The sequence below is a fragment of the Cariama cristata genome, unplaced genomic scaffold, assembly GCF_000690535.1.
Source record: "Cariama cristata isolate BGI_N322 unplaced genomic scaffold, ASM69053v1 scaffold18571, whole genome shotgun sequence".
Taxonomy (NCBI): domain Eukaryota; kingdom Metazoa; phylum Chordata; class Aves; order Cariamiformes; family Cariamidae; genus Cariama; species Cariama cristata.
This window is the reverse complement of record NW_009597736.1, coordinates 22,941-43,794: the sequence shown is the minus strand read 5'-3', so window position 1 is coordinate 43,794 and position 20,854 is coordinate 22,941. Positions and strand designations below refer to the sequence as shown.

At 47.4% G+C, this 20,854-nt stretch overlaps 1 protein-coding gene across 1 annotated transcript in view; it reads left to right on the top strand.

The window, feature by feature from the left end:
* Positions 1–337: 337 nt before the first annotated feature.
* SCMH1 (sex comb on midleg homolog 1 (Drosophila)) overlaps positions 338–20,854 on the top strand; it is a gene marked incomplete at its 5' end in the record, with an annotated part of 42,893 nt that continues 22,376 nt past the window's right edge. The window contains 4 exons of the mRNA XM_009709030.1: positions 338–408; positions 1,184–1,418; positions 4,422–4,510; positions 5,493–5,736. Of these exons, the coding sequence (XP_009707332.1) occupies positions 338–408; positions 1,184–1,418; positions 4,422–4,510; positions 5,493–5,736 (639 nt within the window). The remainder of the gene's footprint in view (positions 409–1,183; positions 1,419–4,421; positions 4,511–5,492; positions 5,737–20,854) is intronic.

The following is a 20,854-nucleotide window of genomic DNA, read 5'->3' as shown; positions in this document are numbered from 1 at the left end:
ATTTTTAAGAGACAGTTGTCTGGAAGACTGCATGGATTCCCATCTGTCCTGGATATTTTATATTAAGTTGTAGGTTGTTATCCTCACTTTTTGCAGACCCTTCCCAGCAGTGCTCAGGCAGTAAGATGCTGTAGGCAGCACCACGCTTTGTTCTGCCTGTCAGCTGCAGCTGTAAATCTTCTGTGGTCACAAACATCAGAGGATCTTCATGAAAGGATGTTGTCTGTGAGCACCTCCTCTGTGAGAAGTAAAGAACTACCAGTGTTAGGAGTCCAGCCATCTCTTTTTCTAATATTTTTCCTCGTCACTTCCTATTTGAATCCTTTTGTTTTCTCAGGTCACTTCACCTGGGAGAAATACCTGAAAGAGACATGTGCCATCCCAGCTCCTGCCCATTGCTTCAAGCAGGTAAGCGGGTGAAAACAAGAAAGGTCAAGGGCGATGGTCCATTGGTGACCCAGGCATTCTGTGCCTGGGATAGGCCCCTTTTTTGGCAAGGAAGATGCTTAAGGAGACTTAATAGAAATCCAAGTGGGCTGAAGCAAAGATAAAAAAGATAGATTTAGGCACTGCAAATGTTAGAGTAGCACAGAACATTTTACTCTTAGATGTGCATGGATGGGAACACAAGAATGTTTTTACTCTGCCAAGCACAGGGCCTTGGAGAAAATTTCCTGAGTAAAGCTGTGATTCAGCTTTTGGTGGATCCTACCCAGCAAAACGATTTTCTAAAGAATTCGCCTGATCTTTATGAATGGAACAGCAGCCCCCAGGGCATCAGGTACTTGAGCGCAGAGGTGGTTGTGTTGAGTACAGGGGATACAGGAGTGAATTGCCATGGTACACCTGGGTCTGGATGGAGGAGGGGCAGCAGCACATAGGAGTATCTGTTGGCTCTTGGGTCAGCTGGGTGGTTCTCCTGAGAAGAGGGCTAAGAGAAAAGGGTAGGTCTGGTTGTCTAGATGATGCAGTACCAAAGTACAGTGGTCTCAGTTACAGATCTGCCAGGGCTTGCCAAACTTTCTTTGCTGTTCTGTGGTGCCTGCTCTATGCTGTGCTTGGAAGATGCTGCAGTCTTCAGCAGAATCAGTTTTGATGCTCTTTGGGCTTAAGCTTTATGACTGAGATGGTGCATATATTGGAAATCCGAGCTCTAACTGGGCCTCTGTTTTTCTTTTCACAGTCATACACTCCACCTGCAAATGAATTCAAGATCGGTATGAAGCTAGAAGCCCAGGACCCCAGGAACACCACCTCCACTTGCATTGCCACGGTGGTGGGTCTGACAGGCGCACGCCTCCGGCTGCGCCTCGATGGCAGTGATAACAAGAATGACTTCTGGCGGCTGGTGGACTCTGCTGAAATTCAGCCCATAGGAAACTGTGAGAAGAATGGAGGGATGCTGCAGCCTCCACTGGGTGAGCTGAAGTTCAACTGTCCAACAAGCACCTATGTTATCTGTGAGGAAAACCCCAGGTTTTTTTATGTTTCTCTACTTGGGGCAGAGACCCATGGACTGCCCTATACCTACCACTGTGATGTACACCAGCCCTGTTAGCTTGGGCTGTTAAACAGATGTATCCCATACCAGATCTGTATTTCCACATGGACATCATGGCATGGGTAGAAAGATACTTTAGAGTGTAGGTGAAAGAGCTCTTTGCACCTAGGTGAGCTGCTTGCACTCTTTGCAGCTCAAACTCAGGATTAGAACATGCTGACCATGCTCTTACGCCTTCTGAAATTCTCCCTGTGTACCTCAAAGGAAAACCACATTTTCCATGCGTTTGTGTGAAAGAATGCCAGAGGCACTCTGTATCCCAGAGGACACACAAGCAACCAAAGGGCACTCTGAAGTCCTGGTGACCCAGGGGTGCAGGCAGTAGCATTGAAGGCAGAGTGACTGTGATGGCCTTTCCTGGGTGACTGCCGGTTAAGGACAGAACAAATCCAGGTTCTTTTTTCCTGGGAGACACCGCAGAGTCACACAGGCAGTGCTGGCACATAGCTGTAGCAATGGCTCAATCTGTGGCCATTGCCCATTGCTTTAGGCTTTCTGATCCTGCTTGCTAGTGCTGTCATCTCAAAGGTGTGCTTGATATGAAACAGCTGCCATCCGTCAGTGCTTTCCTCTGTGCTCCCCCTTCGAGCCAAGCAGAGGTGCCTGGGCAGAGGTGCTTTGCTGAAGATCTGTAAAACTTGATGTAGAGAATAACCAAGAGAGCAGTTAGGGCTGAGGCATCTGCTGTATCACTGCTAATCCTGACACTGTGATTTCAAAAGCATTTCATTCATGCTGTCTAAGTGTATTTGTGCCTAAGTGTCTTTGGGGTGATAGCAGGTTAGCTGGAGACCATCTGATGGGGAAACATAATGTCTGGAAAGGTTCCCAGTGATTTAAGTCCTGTCTCACATGAAGGGACGCTTGCGATATTTCATCTGTTTATTTATTTAATTTTGCTTGGCTACAGCTTTATAAATAATCTGCATAGTCAAATACTTCTTCCAGTCTTCAGTTAAACACACATCTTTTTTTTTTGTTTGTTTATTTTGACGCTGGCCAAATGATGAGCTGATTTGCTGGTTCTTTCCTGATTAAGCAGCAAGATTAACCTGCTTTTGCATTGTGCTGCCCATTATTTTTGAAGCATCTTCATAAATCTCTCTCTCAATTAGCACATCCCCAGATAATATCAAGCCAATCTATAGTGATGCAAGAAACCTTCAATAGGATACGTTGAGTTAGGAATATTTTTATTTGAGTTTTTTTCCTGGGGCACCATTTGTGAGCTTATGTGGAAGTACAGTCTGAATTGCAATGGGACACTTGGGACTGACCTTTCTGAAGAAGGAAGAAACAACAGCAGGTGCATGTTTTGGCACATCATGCCACACCATGCTGTTTCTATGCAAGTCTAATTATACCCTTTCCCTTCATAATTGCTACAGACAAAACTGCTGCAGCTATTACTATTAAAGCTGCCATCTTTTATGTTACTTTCATGCATGTTGCTTTCCATTTGCAGACATCTCTGAAACGTTGGTCCCAGGGTGCAGCTCACAGCTCTCGTGTGGCCTGCCCGGGAGGTGCGGGTACCTGTCCTAGCTGGCAGTGATGGGTTCCTCCTGTGCCTTGTCTAGGTTTTGCCAGCAGATGGCAATAAATGTAATCGAGTTGTGGATTAAAACTCGGTTTTGGCTGTGCCAAGGGAGAGGGTTCATACTCTGGAAGAAGTCTGTGTGCCCCAGCTCTGAGCTGTGTCGCCTGCTTAATCTTGGGCTGGACAAGCGTGGTTCTCTTGCACCCAGCATAAAGACAGGTAACAAATAGCTAGTTCTGCAGTTGTCCTTTCTGCCTGCAGAGTGCAAGGGCCCAGAAAACCCAGAAAGGATTTTCTCTGTTTCTTGTAGTATTTTCCATGTGTACATATCTGCTGCTGCTCCCCTTTTGTACAAAGATAATTCATGTAAAAGGTTATCTTTGCCCCTCTGGGAGCTTAGCTCTCCCATCCCGTGAGGTTTGTGGCTGGCTTATTTGATTTCCAGGCTCCTCTGACAGAGTTGCAGGGCTGGCAGAGTGGCCTGTACTGAGCTGGTTGTGTTCTGACATTTCAACCCTGGCTAAACTTTGCCATGTTAATCATCATGGGATGCTCTCCATCTAGGTCCAGTCCCAGGGTTACCTTCAAAACACTGCAAATACAGAAGGTGCAATGCCATGTTCAGCTGAGCAGCAGAAATCGCCTGTATAGGAAGATGCACATTTAGCAAAGATGGTGTTGTGTGATATTTGGAGACTTTAGTCAGTTGTGCAGTTGTACTCAGTGCCATGGACTCAGAGCATGTGAATTTACTTTTTTCCTTTCATAAACCCCTTCCTGTTATTCCTCTACTTTTTTTTTCACAGAAGCTGTTGAGCCAAAACCTGCCATCCTTTCCTGTAATGGTTAAATCTGTTTCCCAGCTGAGTCACAGCCTCTTTATTTCTTCAGATTAGCTTGCCTGCAGCTCACTGTAAAAGGTGGAGGAGGCCTCCCAGAAGCTGACATTCCCTATTGAGGAAAAAATTTCATAGCCTGAGTGTGCACTTGCTGATTCATATATCCCCTATAGTAGAATTGCTGGCTGCCAGTGCTAGCGCTGCACAAAGTGCTCTGCCTCTATGGTCAATGTACAGACTTTTGTTATAATATGCAAATATTGCAGTCAAACATCCATTCCCAGATGTTTCTTTTCAACAACATAATGTTTTGCATTCAGAGTATCTGGAAAAGGTCAAGCCTGACTCTCCAGCATGAGGAGAAGAGTGGTGTGGGATCACAATGTGTGCCCGCTGCAAAGTTCCCAACAAAGCAGGCATGTCCTGCCAGATCCAGTGGCCCCCACAGCCTTAAAGACTCCGTTTGCTTCTTTCTCTGCAGGCTTTCGACTGAATGCCTCCTCTTGGCCCATGTTCCTTCTGAAGACTCTGAATGGAGCAGAGATGGCTCCTGTCCGGATTTTTCACAAGGTATTTTACTCTACTGTTTGTGAAGACATCCTTCTGGCATGCCCTCATTACTGCAAAGCACCAGAATCACAGCTGGCGTCTCGTGTGAGATCTGCTGATCCCAGAGGAGATGAACATTGCCCAGCTTTGCCACGGTGCTGCTTCTCTAGAACCGACCCATACACTGTGTCGTAGCAGTGTCAGGATGCAGACAGAGGTCTACTAAGAAAGTGTCTTGGGCTTCAACACTTGGGCTTGAGAGATGTGCTTGTTTTTCACTTGGGCTGCAGGTGCTACTCAAAGTCAGGAATGCAATATGTGAAAGTCAGCACCTCTCTGAAACTTTTTAATGTACCAGAGCTTGTAAGGAGTGCAAATATTGGTGTGAGGCAGCACTGCAAGTATGATTTCGTAGTTTGTATCCTTACGCCCTTAGTGAAGTCAGAGAGAGACAGAAGCCAGTCTAGAGGGGTGTGCTGTGGTATGGGATGGTTGGTGTGGCTTTAGTGTATCTCAAGTATGAAAGACTAGGAAGAGCAAGTCCCAGATAAGGATGAACAGGTGGATCTCTCATATGTCTAGCAAACCTGACGGTGGGGGAAGAATGGTTGAGAGACTCTGTCATATCTCAGGTTTTCCTGCTCTGAGATAACAAGGTGAGAGTATCCCACAGAGGCCGTTTTCTTTGGAGATTTATTTTCTGCCTGTGTTGCATGGCAGAGTTGTCACAGAGTGCAGTGTTAATGTAGGACTGTCTGGACTTGGGCCAGCAGCCAGGTGATGGCAGAGCAGTCAGTAGTGGACTTTGTTGCCTCTTGACTTAAAGGGCACATGGTTACGTAGCTAGGCTAGCACGTGTACACCCAATTAGGGTTCAGATCCAGCCCACTAGCTCCCTTCTTCATCTGCTCGTGGAGGTGAGTTTGCTGATGGAGGGGACAGCTCTGGTCTGGGGAGGCACTGGCATATCCTCTTTGAGCACATTTTCAACTTCTCTTTGTAGGAACCACCATCTCCATCCCAAAACTTCTTCAAGACAGGTATGAAGCTGGAGGCAGTGGACAGGAAGAACCCTCACTTTATCTGCCCGGCCACCATTGGGGAGGTGAGAGGTTCTGAGGTCCTCATAACATTTGATGGCTGGAGAGGTGCCTTCGATTACTGGTGCCGATATGATTCCCGGGACATCTTTCCCGTAGGCTGGTGCTCGCTGACTGGAGATAATCTGCAGCCCCCTGGAACAAAAGGTAAGGCCCACGTTGTTGCTTAGCTGTCTTCCTCCTCCACTCAGCTCTCAAAGAGCAGCAAAACAGGCAGAGGCTAGCAGCAAGGACATCTGGATGCCCTATCTGGCTTTCTTATGCTGCTTCATGCGTGGTAAAGGTACAGATGATCATACCTATTAGCAGTGTAACAGCCTGGCGTCAAGGTGCTAAGGAACTGTAAAGCCGGGCAGTATGATGGCTCTCTGGAGAGATGGTGGTGCCGTACAGCATTGCTGAGGTCTGCTCCTCTTCAGGAATTTCCTTAGAGTCTTTCCTGCATCTTTGGAACACACATTCCTAGGGACTTTTTCACAGGGGGACTGGGCTATTTGTGGATATAAGAAGTGAATAATGAGAACTATGAATTTGCAGGACTGCGCCTGTTTGTACTTCTGACGGTTATCTTGCTTTGCCTTATGCTGTGATGTCTACTGTGAATGTGGAAAAAACCGGTCTGAATCACGTTGTACTTGCCTTGTTCCTAGAACCATGGTTGTTGGTTAGGAATGGTATCGGGGAACTTGCTGCCTTGCAAAGGCTGTTGAGATTTGCAGATGTGTCTCTAGCTTGCTAGCATTGCAGTTGTGTTTAGGAGCAGGGGAGCTGTCATTGTCGCTGTGCGCATCCCTCTGGAATTTGCTGGCTGGCAAGTCCAGCGCGTGCCTGTCAATGAAATGAGAAGCAGGAGAGCAACCTCTCTACCGGAGCTGAAGGATTACTTAGGAAAGGCATTTCTCTGGTGAGACTGTTTCTCTTGAAAATCCAGGGTCAGCTTGTGCTGACCCGTCGGGCTGGTGCTTTCTTGCTGTCCCTTGATATGAACCAGTTCTGTCCTCTGTGTTGCAAGGCTGGTGTCGGGGTGGATTGCCTTAGGTTGTCTCGCGTGGCCTGTGTGCAAGCCAAGCTGTGGACTCCCCTTGGGTGGAGAAGATTTCTGTTATGGTTGGGAACTGAAAAGCAGTCTGGTTGTTTATCTTGGATTTCTGCATTTGACCTTGATGTTCCCAGCCTGTCCCTCGCTTCTTGCTGTTCGTTTGTGTCCTGCCCAGTGCCGCTCTGCAGGCTCCGCAGAGCTGCTGGGGACCTCCCGGCTGGTGGCTGACCTCTCCAGTGGTGCCCTGGAGTCAGGGGCTCTTGCGTAGCATCTCGAAGGTGCTCCTCAGGTACTGCACAAGTGGCTAAAGACATGTTTGTGTTGGGTGGGAGCTTTCCTGGCAGTAAACTGGGGGTGCAAGCTTTCAGGAGCAAGGTGGAAGCTGCCTTCCTAGGAGAAGAGGGAATCTCCATCTGACCCGCAGCACCCAGTGCAGGCAGCTTTGTTCCTCTCCAGGCTCCCTGTGCCAGGGGCTGAAGCTAGGAGTGAGCAGAGCATCCAGAAATAATGCCTCATTATGGTGGTGGCACTGTGGTAACTTGGAGCCATCTTGAGGAGCATTTGCTTCCCCCCTCAGCAGGCAGCAGTGACAGGCTCTCCCTCTCACATCGGCTCCATCGGCAGTGACTCTGCAGTTTCCGCTCATGTATAAAAATAGTGAACCCCGAAAGTCACATCTCCCCACTCCCAGGCAGAGACAGCCCTTGCTCTCAGGCAGATTTCTGCTCTCTTTGCCATGTTTTTCAAGAGCAGGGGTTGGCAGAGGTTGCATGAGCCATGCAAAAATGCTGTGGAGTTAGAATCAGCCTTGTCTTTGTGGTATTTTACTTTCCTCTCTGTGGCTACGCCCTCCCTTTCCTGCCCCAGACTTTCCAATACCCACTTTGTGGGATTAAACCAAAAGAAGGGAGCAAAGTTTCCTTGTCTGTAATTAAATTTCTCCCTTATTCCTTTACTCCTCAGCCCTGCTTTGGAGGAGGGTTCAGCACAGTCCTCCCAGGACCTGAGAGTGCTGCTCTTGGCAGGGTTGGAGGATGCTTCACTGCAGAGGGATCCTCTTTTCCTTCAGCCTGGAGCCTGCAGGACCACACGGTGGAGTCGAGCAGGTTCCCTTTCCTGGTGGGAATTCCCCTTAAATCAGGGAGACCCAGGGAGAAATGCAGGAGTTCAGTGCTAATCGTGGTTATGCCGGGCTCTGCTCACATACCGGACTGACCATCTTGCCCTGAGCCAATGGGTGCCAGCAGGGTGAGGTGCTTGGGGGGAGCTGAGAAGTCCTGTGAAGAGTTAACTCCATCAAGACTGATGGCTTCCTGGGGCTGAGCGAAAAGAGGTCTCGTGAAATGAGCTCACGTTCAACGGAAGCAGAACTTCAAAGAAGCCAGGCATGTTTATTTAATGCTGGTAACTTAATTCAGCTCTAATCTGTCCCTTCTGCTGCTTGCCAGCAGAGGTGGAGGAGTGTAGGGCTTCTCCCAGACACATCCCCTCTCCGGCTCTGGGGCCTCCCACTCCCACCAGTGTTTGCTTAGCTGGAGCAACTGGGCAGGGTGCTGATGGAGCTGAGGCCCAGCCAGCCGCACTGAGGGGAGCTTTCAGGAGGGCACGTGTGTGTGTGTGTGTGTGTGAAGGGAGGAAAGGGAGGTCAAACGGCAAGGAGGAACAGCTCTCTGCACATCAGGTTGGTAATTACATCGCTGTCAGGATGTGGTGTCTGTGCGGTGGCCTGCTGGGAGAGCTCCGCCGTGGCCGGTGGCCAGATGGCTATGGGCTCCTGGGCGTCTCCTGGAGCTTCTTTCTTGATGCAGCACAGCTTGAAGCTGGAGGGTTCAAATAAACACACGCCGCAGGGGAAATGTAGCTCCGGGGATGCTTGCGCACGTGGTCGGTCCTGATTCTCTCTACTCCACGTCAGCCTGCGGGCTGGGGTTGGAGGTCAGCTCTGCTGGGCTTACAGAGCACGGCGAAATGCAGCAGAGCTTGTCCTGTGCATCCTCGCCTTCTCCATGCCAGCTTGGCAGCGGTCGGGGAAGGCAGGTTCCCGTGACCATCCTAAAGGGAGGGGGTTTCTGTGGGTGTGCAGCAAGCCTCCTCCGGTTTCCCACCCATGCCAGTGGAGCACTCCCAGGGTTGTCTCTTGGCCAGGAATCTTCACTTCACTCCTCACATGTAGTGTACAGCATCTTGTATGTCTTTTCATGCCTCTTACACATGTGCTTTACCCTTGAACGCATATCCTCGGCTTTTAGGAATATAAGGTGAGGTGCACTTCCTATTAAACTAAGTGCTGGATGGCTTTGAGCTTTGCTCAAAGGGCAGACTGAGTTAATGATAGTTTCTGCAGTTACCTTGGAGGTGTTCATCACTTGTGGGTTCACTTCAGAGCTTTACAAATCAGCTTTTTTTTGACTGTTTCTGGAAGAGCTGTTTGCACATCCATTCTTACTGAGTCAAGCAGTCATCCTAGAGAAATATTGATTGAGAAATACTTGTCTATCACAGCACATATAGATAAAACAGCTGAATTAAGGTTGTGTGGGGCATCAAACCCAAACTTACTGCTGAGGTTTTGGACTTTCCTGTTGCATGGTGGGATCTGAGTTTCAGAATTAGGGCAAAACACAGGAGAATGGTGTTTCTCTGTCTTTAGACATTGCAGCACACAAAAGTGAGGCCTAAATACACTGCATGCACATTACTAACGGTGTGGATTTTTTTTAACAGAAGACCCTGAAGGTCTGTTGGATAGGGAAGGAATTACCCACATCTGCCAGGCCTGCGTGCTTTTCCATTTAATTTATGTAGTGAGTCAACTGACATTGTAGTAGATACAGTGCAGGAGGTAGCTGATATTTCTCAAGCTGAGCGCTTCAAGGTTTAGATTAAGTTGTGACGACCATAAGGAGTGTACGAGCCAGTACACTGAAGCAATGTTAGGTAGAAATGTAAACTGGGAGGAAAGCAGAGATTGAAAGAGTAAAATACGTAGGTCAGCTGCTGTGGGTTAGCCCTGGTACACAGCTGAGCTCCCCAAAGCCGCTCGCTCACCCCCCACAGTAGGCTTGGGGAGAGAATCAGAAGGATAAATGTGCAAAAAGTGGTGTGTTGAGGTACAGACAGCTTAATAGGTAAAGCAAAAGCTGCACGTGCAAGGCAAAACCAGGCATTCATTCACTGCTTCCCGTCACAAGCAGGTGTCCAGCCATCTCCAGGAAAGCAGAGCTCCATCACACGTAACGGTGACTTGGGAAGACAAACGCCATCACTCCTAACATCCCCCCCTTCCTTCTTCTTTCCCCCAGCTTTCCTTGTTAAGCATGACTTCATATGGTATGGAATATCCCTGGGGTCACTGGGATCATCTGTCCTGGCTGTGTCCCCTCCCAACTTCTTGTGTCCCCCCAGCCTCCTCACTGCTGGGGTGGGGTGAGAAACAGAGAAGACCTTGACACTGTGCAAGCCTGGCTCAGGAACAGCTAAAACGTGGATGTGTTATCAACACTGTTTTGGTCACAAATCCAAAACACAGCACCACATGAGCTATTATTAAAGAAAGTTAACTCTAGCCCAGCCAAAAGCAGTACAGTACTTTTGAAAAAACTTTTTGCATGCATTTTACTTTTTTTAAACTTCCTGCTCCTTGGGGAGTCTGTGGGTAACTCAAGCTTTCATGGCTCTTAAACAGGACAGAAACAATCCTGCTCTCAGGTCACTGACATAAGTGGAGCGTGGATTTGGAAAGCTGCTTTGGAGAATCCCTCTCCATTAGAAGCAGTACAGAAAATCAATATTTAGGATTGACCTAAAGAGTGAGGATTGTTGCCTAGTTACTTTAAATCATGTCTGGGTAGAAAGAGAGCGAGAGATGCACACACCAATGGAGGTGCTGCTGCTAAGGTTCAGGGCAAAATGGATTGAAGAGGGAAATACGAGACTGTGATAAAAATCACTGAGAAGAAAGAAGAAAGAGATAAGAGGCTGGTTAATGATTGTAGTTTCCGGGGCCACCTGCCCTCAGCAGGGAGGTGAGATGAGGGAAATACCCCATCAGCCAAGGCATGGTCTTGTAGAGAGACATGTCTGTTTCTGTTATCCATGGGAAATTTGAGTTTTCACAACTGATCACAGACTAGAGGAAAGTTCAGTTCTTTGTAGTCAGGCAAAACCACCTTGGAAGAGGATCCATGAGCAGTTATTTTCCTTTCTGAAGTGGTTTGTGGGATGGAAAGCTGTGAGCCCTTGGGGAAAGAGAAACCAAACTGAGGTCTTCTCAGGTACCTCTGCGAGGCGGCTTCCAGCTCTGAGCTCTTCATCCGAGGAGGTGATGCACTGAAGAGTCTATCTATGCCAGGTAAAGGGACATAGGCTGGGAAAAAGGGACTGAGGAGACAGAGTTTTCTGGCTATATATGTGCTGATGGTGGGCGCAGGAATCTGAGATTTTCTGCAAGATCTGAGTCTTTACACAAGAAAGCATGTAGAACTGTTTTATTTAAGGATTAACTTTAAATTTCAAAGAAATGCATGCATTTTTCTGGGCTTTATGCTACAGTATCAGGAACTTTAGCTGTGATTTGCCTCAAAAAATGACACATTTACAGGAGCCCTTCTTACAGCCGAGTGCTGGTGGCTTTGTGCATGATCCCAACAGTACTGCTGCTGCAAGATGCTGTGGCAGGTACAGTCTTCCCTGGCCTCTTGAAAAGCAGCTCATTTTCCAGATCCTGAGAACCCCAAATTTAATCCATAGGTGCACAAGGACCTTCCCCACATGCACATGCATACACACACCTCTTCCACTGTAATAGTTTCCCTTAAATCTCCTCAACCATGTTTCGTACATCACTGCTGGAGGGCACGGAAATACTGTAACCTTAAAATCAAGGATACAGGGGCACACGCAGCCTACAGCAACCTCCCCACAGTCATAAGTATAGCCGTAAAAGTCTATTACTCAGAAGGTCCTTGTGCCATTCCTCTGTTTGGGCTATGCCTCCGGCTGATGCCAAGTTCTTCTGGAGTTCCCTGGTGAGCTCATTACACCCTTTTCCATCCTTCTGCATGCTCTGTAAGAGAGAGGGGTGATGCCGTGCTGGGTGTGAGAGAAGGGCAGCACTGAAAGCGTTAAGGCTGGACAGGCAGAGCTGGAAGCAGCTTCAGCGCTGGAATTTGGAGGAGTGGAGTTGCTGCCTTGGCAGCAGCCCAACTGGTGGAGAGGCCCAGTGCCCAGCTGGGCAGGGGAGAGCTAATGCGGAGCACGTCCTCCCAACTGCTGTGCCAAGGCTGATGGGGAGCTGCAGCAAGGGCATCGGAGACCCAGGTGCTCAGCACAGTTAAACAGCAGGCACTTGCCTTGACTGCCTTTGCCCGGGTCTGCTGCGAGCCATCAGCACACTGCTCCCTCTCGCTGGGCTTGGCTGCCTTGAGAGCATTTCCTTCTGCTTGCAAAGCAAGAAAAAGTTAATAGTTTTAGATAGTTACCATGGAGATATGTTGAAGCGGACCTCACATCAACTCCTGGACTCGCCATCTGTTGCATGCGTTACACAGCCTGCCCGTATCGCCGAAGAGATGAGCGTCTCAGCAGGGCCTGGCCTGCCCTCACGTGGGTGCTGGGCCAGGAGCGGTAACTCCAGGAGGTAACAGAGAGGCACAAAATGCTGACCCTGGATAGAAAGTTCATTAAGTTCTTCATCTCTCGTCACCATTGCTACTGTGTGGTTTACTGGTTAACTGCTTGGTGTCTTCAAATGAAGATGATGATCGGATGCTAGATTTTCTGCCCGTGGGCGAAGGTAATGTGTATTTTATGAGTTTATTTTTTATGTTGCTTGGTTTTGGGGCAAGAACACAGCAGTGGGTGGAGGAACCTCATCAGGAATAGCTGGCAGGTTGACACTCAGGTGAGCTCCTGTGCTTTACTGCTTGAAGGAGATGGAAAAATATTAATTACTGTCACTTCAGGACTGAGCTGGGGTTTGGAGCTTATACATCAAGCTGGGTAGTGTTTGTTTGTGTTGGGGTGGCTGGATTTGGGACCACACAGGTAGAGCTTATGTACTGACGGCAGGAGAAGGTTGCACAAAGAAGTTCAGCGTTTTCTCTTTTATCTGTGAGTCTAATGCATGTGCAACCGTTGTACCTGGGTGTTGCTGTGTTTGAGACTGCTGCCGGAAGATCCAAAGAAAAATCTCTTGAGCTGTTTGGAGCACAGAGCCAGTGCGCTTAGCAGTAATCCTGGCTCGGCTCGGCTGTGTATCCTGGAATACGCGTTGGCTTTGAAAGTCTGTGGGCTTGGACAAGAGCAGCCCAGCACTGCAGGAGGGTGTGCTGTTCCCCCGACCCTCTTTGGATGCTGATGGTGCCCATGGTTTAGCAAACAGCAAATCTGTGGCTCAGCAGAAATGGTGAATCTGGCATGTCAGAGCCCTGATGTTACTGTGTGATGTCTTGGGGCTGGCAAGAGCATCTGAGAAGAGGAGCTGACCTGGGAAAGGCAGTTTCCACTGTCACCCAGTCTGTCCTTAATATTAGTGTCTGGGCGTTCCTCCCAACTTGACTTTTCCTCATGTGTTTTATTCTAAAATATTTCATAAACCAGAGAGCCTGGGTTCTATTCAGGATGTCTCCTTCCCTTTTCCATCCTGCTTCCTGACCCAAAACAGGGTTTCAAAATCTCAGGTCATTACTGAGTCTTGGCAGGATGTTTCTACAGGAGCCTCGCTGTTGAAACCTTTTTCTCTTTGGGTGAATAGCGCTGGAGTCACTGCTCCATTTCTGATCTCTGACCAGTAACAATGCTTCCACTGATGGGACGTGGTGCAGGGCTGTGCTTGTGCAGACCTAAGGTTTGAGTGCTTTCAGGACGGAATTGGAGAGACTCAAGGAAGAGCTGTGGTCTAGGGCTTTGGTTTCTGGAGGTCTAGAAGTGTCTGACTTGGGATGTCCTGATTACAAGCAGGCTGATGTCTCTGCCTAACCATCCTCTGCTGCCAGGTTTGGAAGCAGAGTTAAATCAACTTAAAGTATACCTAAGTGTAAGGGTTTGTGTATCTTTAGGAGAGCCACAGGGAGAGCACAGTTTCCCATCTAGATGAAGTGTTTTAAACACTTAGTATGAAGCAGCTTTGCATCAAGGATTTGGGGCTCCACATCTAGTTTCTGCCTGTCACCAGCACACATATGGCAGCCGTTGGTGACAGGAACTTGGTCCCTTGTAGGGATGCCACTTCTGATGCGGGCAAGTGCTGGAGGAACCAAAATGATCGACCAAACTCTTTTCACAAAAGTCTGTAAAGGCTGTGCAGGGTTAATGGGATGGTTGTAATTGGAGCAGTGTATGCACAAATGGGAGAAATGGGCCCATTTTGCTGGGATTTTTCACAGTGACTGTGTGGGAGCAAGAACATTACATCATCTTCTTGTTACCTACTGGGTGGTTTCTTCATTTTTTTGTTTCCTCCCCATTTTTTTGAGAGGGTAAGTAAATGCTGTTGAGCCCAGCTCTGACTCTGGCTTTGGCAAACAGGTCTATGTTGCTACAGCGTGCATTTTTATTGAATCTAGGAAATTCATACTGAACATACAGCCCCACTTGTTATAAAGATTGGACCTTTTGCGGCTTGTCAAGGTTCTCCTCTTTATCTTCTGTATTTTTATAACTTCTGAACAGTTTTTGAAAAGAACAAAAGGTGGAATAAACTGCACCCACCTAGCAGTCTCCTTGTTCTTTGTGCACTGATATGTTGAAGGTGTTCGGCTAATATTTAACCAGGAAGCCAAAGCTAAAAAAAGAGCTTCAGAGAAGATCAGAAGAAGCAGAAGCCTCAGGAACAGTCCTGAATAGCCTGAATACGGCAAGAGTACAGAACGATTCTCAGCATGGGGTTTTGGAAACCTACTGGTAATTAACTCCCGGGGCAGGAGACGTGGTCAGTCAGTAGATTGACTATGGTGGTCTCTCATGCCATGTATTTTCACTGAATGTATGTCCTTGAGCTAGCTGGATATAGATAGCAGTTATAGCCATGCCATTGCAAACTTCCCATGGGCTGTAAATCTGTGAAGAAACTAGTGACCTCTGTCCTGCTGCAGGTGTAGGTCAGGTTGGCTTGGGCATGCTTGTACAAGTTGAAGTCCTACCCAGTCTGCAGTTGGATGCTTCCTAAGACCATGGCTCTGGGATTTTCTTGAGGACTGTTATGCGGACCAGACATGTGTCAGTCATTCCTGGTGCTTTTGACAACCCTCTGTGGGTGCATGCTCTGCTGATGGCCTCTCCTGAAGCAGTAAACCTGGAAGAGCTGCAGTACGATGGTTTTCCTGAGGTGTGGAAATGAGTTTATTTATGTTGCCTGTGTCTGTGTCAGGACCAAAGGTGCCAGTTCTGCTCATGTACCATCAGCTGAACAGCTCCAGGAGGTCACAGGAGCGCTCTTGCAGTTGCTGCTGGAGTACTCACCATGTGTCCATGGGCACGGTCATGCAGAAGACGATCTCAGCCTGGCTTTGGGGTAATCAAATTAAGCTTGAGTATTGAAGTTCAGATTTTTACTTGATTTTATTCTGACTTTACCAATAAATATTGGCATCGCCATTTCTCCCCGATTGCCCCTGTATGTTTTCTTTCACCTGCTAGCGCATCTCCTCAGTCAGGAGCTTCAGTTTCAACTCTGCTGATGCTTTTCTCATGCTGGAGCTGCCCAGCTCAGTTCTCGTCTCCTTTGCGTAGTTCAGAGTTTCTGTTTTAATTTCATAGCTGCTTCACAGCTGATTAAAACAACATACCATTACAACAGCTTTATTTTTGCAGTGGACTGGAAAAAACGAGACTAATAGGGATGACAGCAAGCAAAAACCCGGGTTGTGTTGTAGCCAGTTTATTTGGAATAAGAGGTAGTGGGATGGGGACAGGAGGAAGGCTGCTGATTTGGGATGTGAAGAGGGTGATTATAGACAAATGTGGCATTTGCTTAACCTCTGTATTTGAACCATATGCCCCGGTAGGCTCTTTGCAGCTCCTTGTTGTCCGACCTGGTATCTGGGCTCGGAGGAGGAACTGCGCTCCAGACGGACTGGGGAGCTGGTAGCCTCTGTACTCCTGCAAAGGAGCATCTAACTGACCTTGTAGAACTGGACCCAGAGTTAAGTTGTCTGAGCACTGGAGAAATAAAAAGCAATGCTGGCACAAAGAGTGCAAGCCAAGGCCACCAGCTTTATAAAAATGGGCTGCAAAGATTGCTGGACACTGGCTCATATAAGCGAATATTTCCCTAAGGATGATGAGGATACTCTGCGTAGAATAAATAACAGCTCTGTTGCAGTATGGGCTGTAATTCTGTTGAGGGCTTCCTGTGCAACCCAGATCTGCACACTAAATCCCTTGAACCAGCCCCACTGTCCCAAAATGCCATTTTTCTCTACAGTGTAAATGCCTGTGCTAGGTCCATTCTCAGCACAGTCTTTCTGCTCTTTGCTTTGCCTTCTGGGAGCTGGAAGAGGGGCTGGCAGGGAAAAGAGGGGCTGAAGAGGCAGGAATGTGCTACTCCTCCAAGCTCCAGACATATAATTGGCAGCATGAGACGTTAATGGCTGGCTGTGCAGATGTTCTGCAGCAAACGTGCTGAGAGATGAGGGCCTTATGAGCTGCTATTTGGGGAGAAGCTTGCTTGGCTGCTCCAGTGGTGGCAGGCATGATGCCGTCTTTTCCCGTTATGCAGATGCTAGCCTTTGCAGTATTTTGTAAAAAGGATGGATAACTCAGTTTACCCATTCGTTTTATAATGCTACCCAATGGATACAAAGCAGTTAATATCTTTCCTGTATGGGGGAGAAATTAAGACCTGGGTTTTGGGACTAAGTAAATCTGTGTGCTCAGCACTAAACTGAAAATGACTTTTGCTGAGAACAACAATTTGAGCATCCTTACTCTTCACAGCACTGTCACTGTCTTTGTCTCTGATCATGAGCCAGTCACTTATCTCTGTTTATTTTGCCATCAACAGAATGGGGACTGTGCTGACCCCCAGGGCATTTTGATGAATAAGTGTATTGTGTTGCACATCCGTAACACTTGTTGTGTCGGGTCTCAAAGCACTTTCCCCCTGCATTGAGGAATATCTGCACACGTACGTTTATACTCTAAAAAGTTAAGTCAATAACTGTGCTAAGTCATAATAAGAGTTACTGTCTCTGAAATGATGCTGGAAGCTGGTTAAAAACATTTAAAAGGTATTTTACATTGCATGCTAAGCAGAAGAGCCAAAGCAGTGTGAAGGAACTCTTAAAAATGCTCAATCTGATCAAAGAGTTTTCTTAATAGGATCAGTGAAGGGCAGACTCGGAGTGGCTCTCGGCATGCAGCGGGGCAAGGCAGAGCTTAGCCCTGGCTGAAGATATCCTCGGAAAGGCTGGAACTCTGTGGAAACGAGAATCCAGGGATCGGCTGCAGGTTTGGGGGCTTTTTGCTTGTTTTTTAATCAATGTAATGAGGATTTCTACTCAGTTGGTTTCTACCGTGACGTCCAACGTCCTGATCTCTCATTTTTCCAAAGTGGAATCTTTTTTGCCTGGCCTTTTCTGGCCACTGCTTTGCGTTGAGCTGATGTTCTTGTGCAGTGAACGTTACAGCCCAAGTTTTCCCTGCTGAAGGAGCACCAGGCAGCTCAGAGCCCATCATTTTGCATCTGAAGGTAGGAGTGGTTTTCTCCACACTCGTTGCTTTATATTTATTGGCATGACAGTCACCTGCTGTTTTGCCCTGAAACTCAGTCTCCTAGCTTCTCTCTGGAGCTGCGTATGGGCTGCCCCCATCCTGTCTGCCCTGGGAAATATGAATCGTTACAAAACTTTCTCACCGCACTTATCCCCTCACCAGGTAACTCAGCAATACATTGAGCAGTTCAGGTCCTAGTGTGGATCCCTGTGTCCTCCATGTAGACCTCTCTCTGCAGGAATGACTGTTTGCCCCTACCTCTTCTGACCCTTGATTTATCCCTATAGGAACTTTTCACATGGCTCTTTAGTTTTTATAAAAGCCTTTGGTGAGGATCTCAGAGGCTTTGTGGAAAGGCACGTAGGCTGTGTCACATCCGTCCACGTGGTCACTGACCAGTCCGGACCCTTCTGGGTTCTCAAGGATGGGTTTCTGTTATAGAAGCTGTATTGACACTGCCCAGGTAGGTCAGATTCCTCTTGGGGGTCGTGTTATTGGATAAAGCCTCAGTTTTGTTTTGGAAAATGTTTTAGCCAGATGCACTTTATATTTGGGTAAAATTAGCTACTTGGATGTAGCAAATGACTGGGTGGATGGGACAGACGGTGATGCCTTGGTGATGGAGAGGTCTCTTTGGGTTGTGAGTTCTGGTGTTTGATTCATGTAAGCAGACCATGCAGGTCCAGAATAGGGTTCTTCTGGTCTTCAGCTCCAGTAGTGCCAACTGTAGCCTTTGGTTATTCTTTTTCACATATCCATATGTGGTTATAATTAAAGGTAGGACACTTGGGACGTTTTGCAATACTGTTATTGGTCTGGCACTTCAGGCCAGTCACTAAACCTCCGGCTGTCAGTGTGCTGCCCAGCATCTCTGGGATGTGTTGCAAGGTGCAGTGAACATCTGGGAAGGTTTTCAAGATCCCTGGCTGCACTGCCTTTGGAAAAGCGCTGAGTGTAATTACCGATATGGTTTAGGGCACACAGGAATGCTGCCTTGAGAGCTGTAAATGTAAGAGTTGTGTAAAAAGCAAATAGCAGTTGCTGGTATGACTGTGACTCTTGAGACTTTTTTTTCAGTTGTTTTATTTTTGTAAATAAAACAACCATAAAAAATGCCACAGCTTGTGCCAATGGGATGTACTGTGGCATCTACAGTGCATAGGGCTCATCCATGCACATGCAAACAATTAAAATAAGAAAACTGCTGCTCCAGACTATGCAGATTTCTAAGCCTTTAAGAAATGGCACACTCATGATGAATGTTCAGAGCTTTTCTCAGGTTCAACAAATGTGTAAGGTATTGCTTTAGTTTTAAGTAACCGCACTTCTTCATGTGCCTATGGATGTCCTGCCCACAATCAGACATTAAAATGCAACCTGATTGTCAGGATGAGCAGGACGGAGGCAGTTTTGGGGACCATGGTTTTGCATTTTTGTGTGCGCTGCTGTGTAGCCACTGGCCAGTGAGGTCTGGGAGGGGATCAGTGAATAAAGCACCTCATGTCTTCCAGCGAAGGCAACAGCAAGTTTCCGTAGTCAAAAGCTGAAACTAGACAAATCTCGTTTAAAAAGAAGTGTATCTTTGGGAGTTAAGATCACTGATCATGAGAACATCTAGAACATGTCAAATCATGCAGCGCTTGGATCCTCTTGCTGTATTATTGTATTAGATATATCCTCTCATCTCTCAGCCTTAGCTCAAGCAGATGTTTTAGGCTGGAGAGCAGGAATCCCTGCAGGAAATACTGAATTATCAGAAAAATTGCATTCTGACTTTTAAATTCCAGGATTTGGAGGATTGTTCTTAATCCCTGTCCTTGCAAGGAGCCCATGTCTCCCACCCATGCCCTGACCTTTTCTCCTGTATTATGTCTGGCTAGCCTGCTGAGAGCTCAGCACATACCAAGTCTTGAGCCTTCCCAGAGCCCATATTTATGTCTGAGTCATGCTCGTGGTGGCCAGTGATGATGGTCTCTGCTTTGGAAAGAATCACAGGGGTTTGAAGCTTTCACATCTTACTTTCGGACAGGCGCTGAGCTCTGATTCCTGTACAACTCCAGCCTTCAGGATGTTTAAGTTTGAACTGCTGCATTCAGCCAGATCTCAGCAACATTTCTGTTCTCTGGCAAATTTGCTTATCTTAAATGTGTCTCTCTAACCCTCCTCTTTGGGTCATGCTTCTGACCGTGCAGTGCTGAAGATGGGACAAGGGGCAGCTGGAGCACCAAAGAACCACTGGATGGGTGGCCTACAGAGCATTCTTCATAGGTGCTTTAAAATGGATATGAATGGTGTCTTCAATCTTCTCAGAAACCACTGCCTGTGTTTCAGGGCACTGTAATGGTCATTACTGATATCTCTAGAGAGGGGGTGTGAGCTACGACTGCATCTGAGAGTACAGTAGCCCTTTGCACGTAAAACGGAGATTTCAGGCTTTGTGGTCCAGCAGCTGTTAGTAAATGCAGGCTATTAAATAGCTGGTGTATCGGCAAGAAAGGTAGGAAACCATTCTCCATCTTCAGCTCTTCTGTTCCATATTTTCCTACATTTTGGCTTTGTTATTCTTATCCCAAGGACATAATTTTGACTTCTTCAAGCTGTGACAAGTCTGAGATAAGCTGATGAGTGACAAATGCTGCTTTCTAGTATTGGCTAAACCTCAAAGTGCAGACGGCAACTCTACAGAGTCTTCTGTGAATAATAGTTTGAGTCACAGTGTGGTGGGCAGCTGGAGGTGCTGCCGGTGCCGTGTGTCAACTAGCAAGGGATATTTTGGCATTAGGAAACAGAGCCTAAAGTCTTGAATTCTCCGTCAAGTTCTCTGTTTCTGCAGGAAGCTCAGAACTCTTGTTTAAACTAATCCTTCAGAGATTAATAGGTCAGTCAGTGGTGCCTGTCTTTTCTTTGACTCTAAGTTCAGCAATGTTTGATCCTGCATCTTTAGGGTGATGTTTCTCACTGCAGCCAAATTGACCTGGTGCTGTCCGACCCAGCAAGGAGCTGGCCCATTCCTCCGTGTCCACCCTTGTGCTGGATGCCCATATAACCCAAAAGAAGACAGTTCAACCAGCAGAAAACTTCCGTTGATTAATTTTTTGTTCCATTAATGAGCTGAAATGATTAACCACGAGTTCAGATCACAGAATAATTCAGGTCAGAAGGGATCTCTGGAGGTTGCATGGCCCAACTCCTTGCCTAAAGCAAGGCAAGCTTTGGAGTTGTATTAGATTGCTCAGAGCTCATGTGAACACCAAAGCTGTGGGGCAGAGAGATGCTGCTTTTCTCAGCGACGACAAACTGTTGATTTTTTAAGTAAAAGGGTCCCACTTGATTTTGTGAAAATTTGGCTCCTCTTGGTGGTTCACCGTGGGGTGAAGACAGTCGTACATGGAAGAAGAAGACGGGGATGTCCCTGGCAGATGCTCACTGTTGGGCTGGCACCATCACCAGCTGAATAAGACGCAGTAAAATGAAGCTTTTGGCAGTTAAAGGGTATGTGGGCAATGGTTTGCA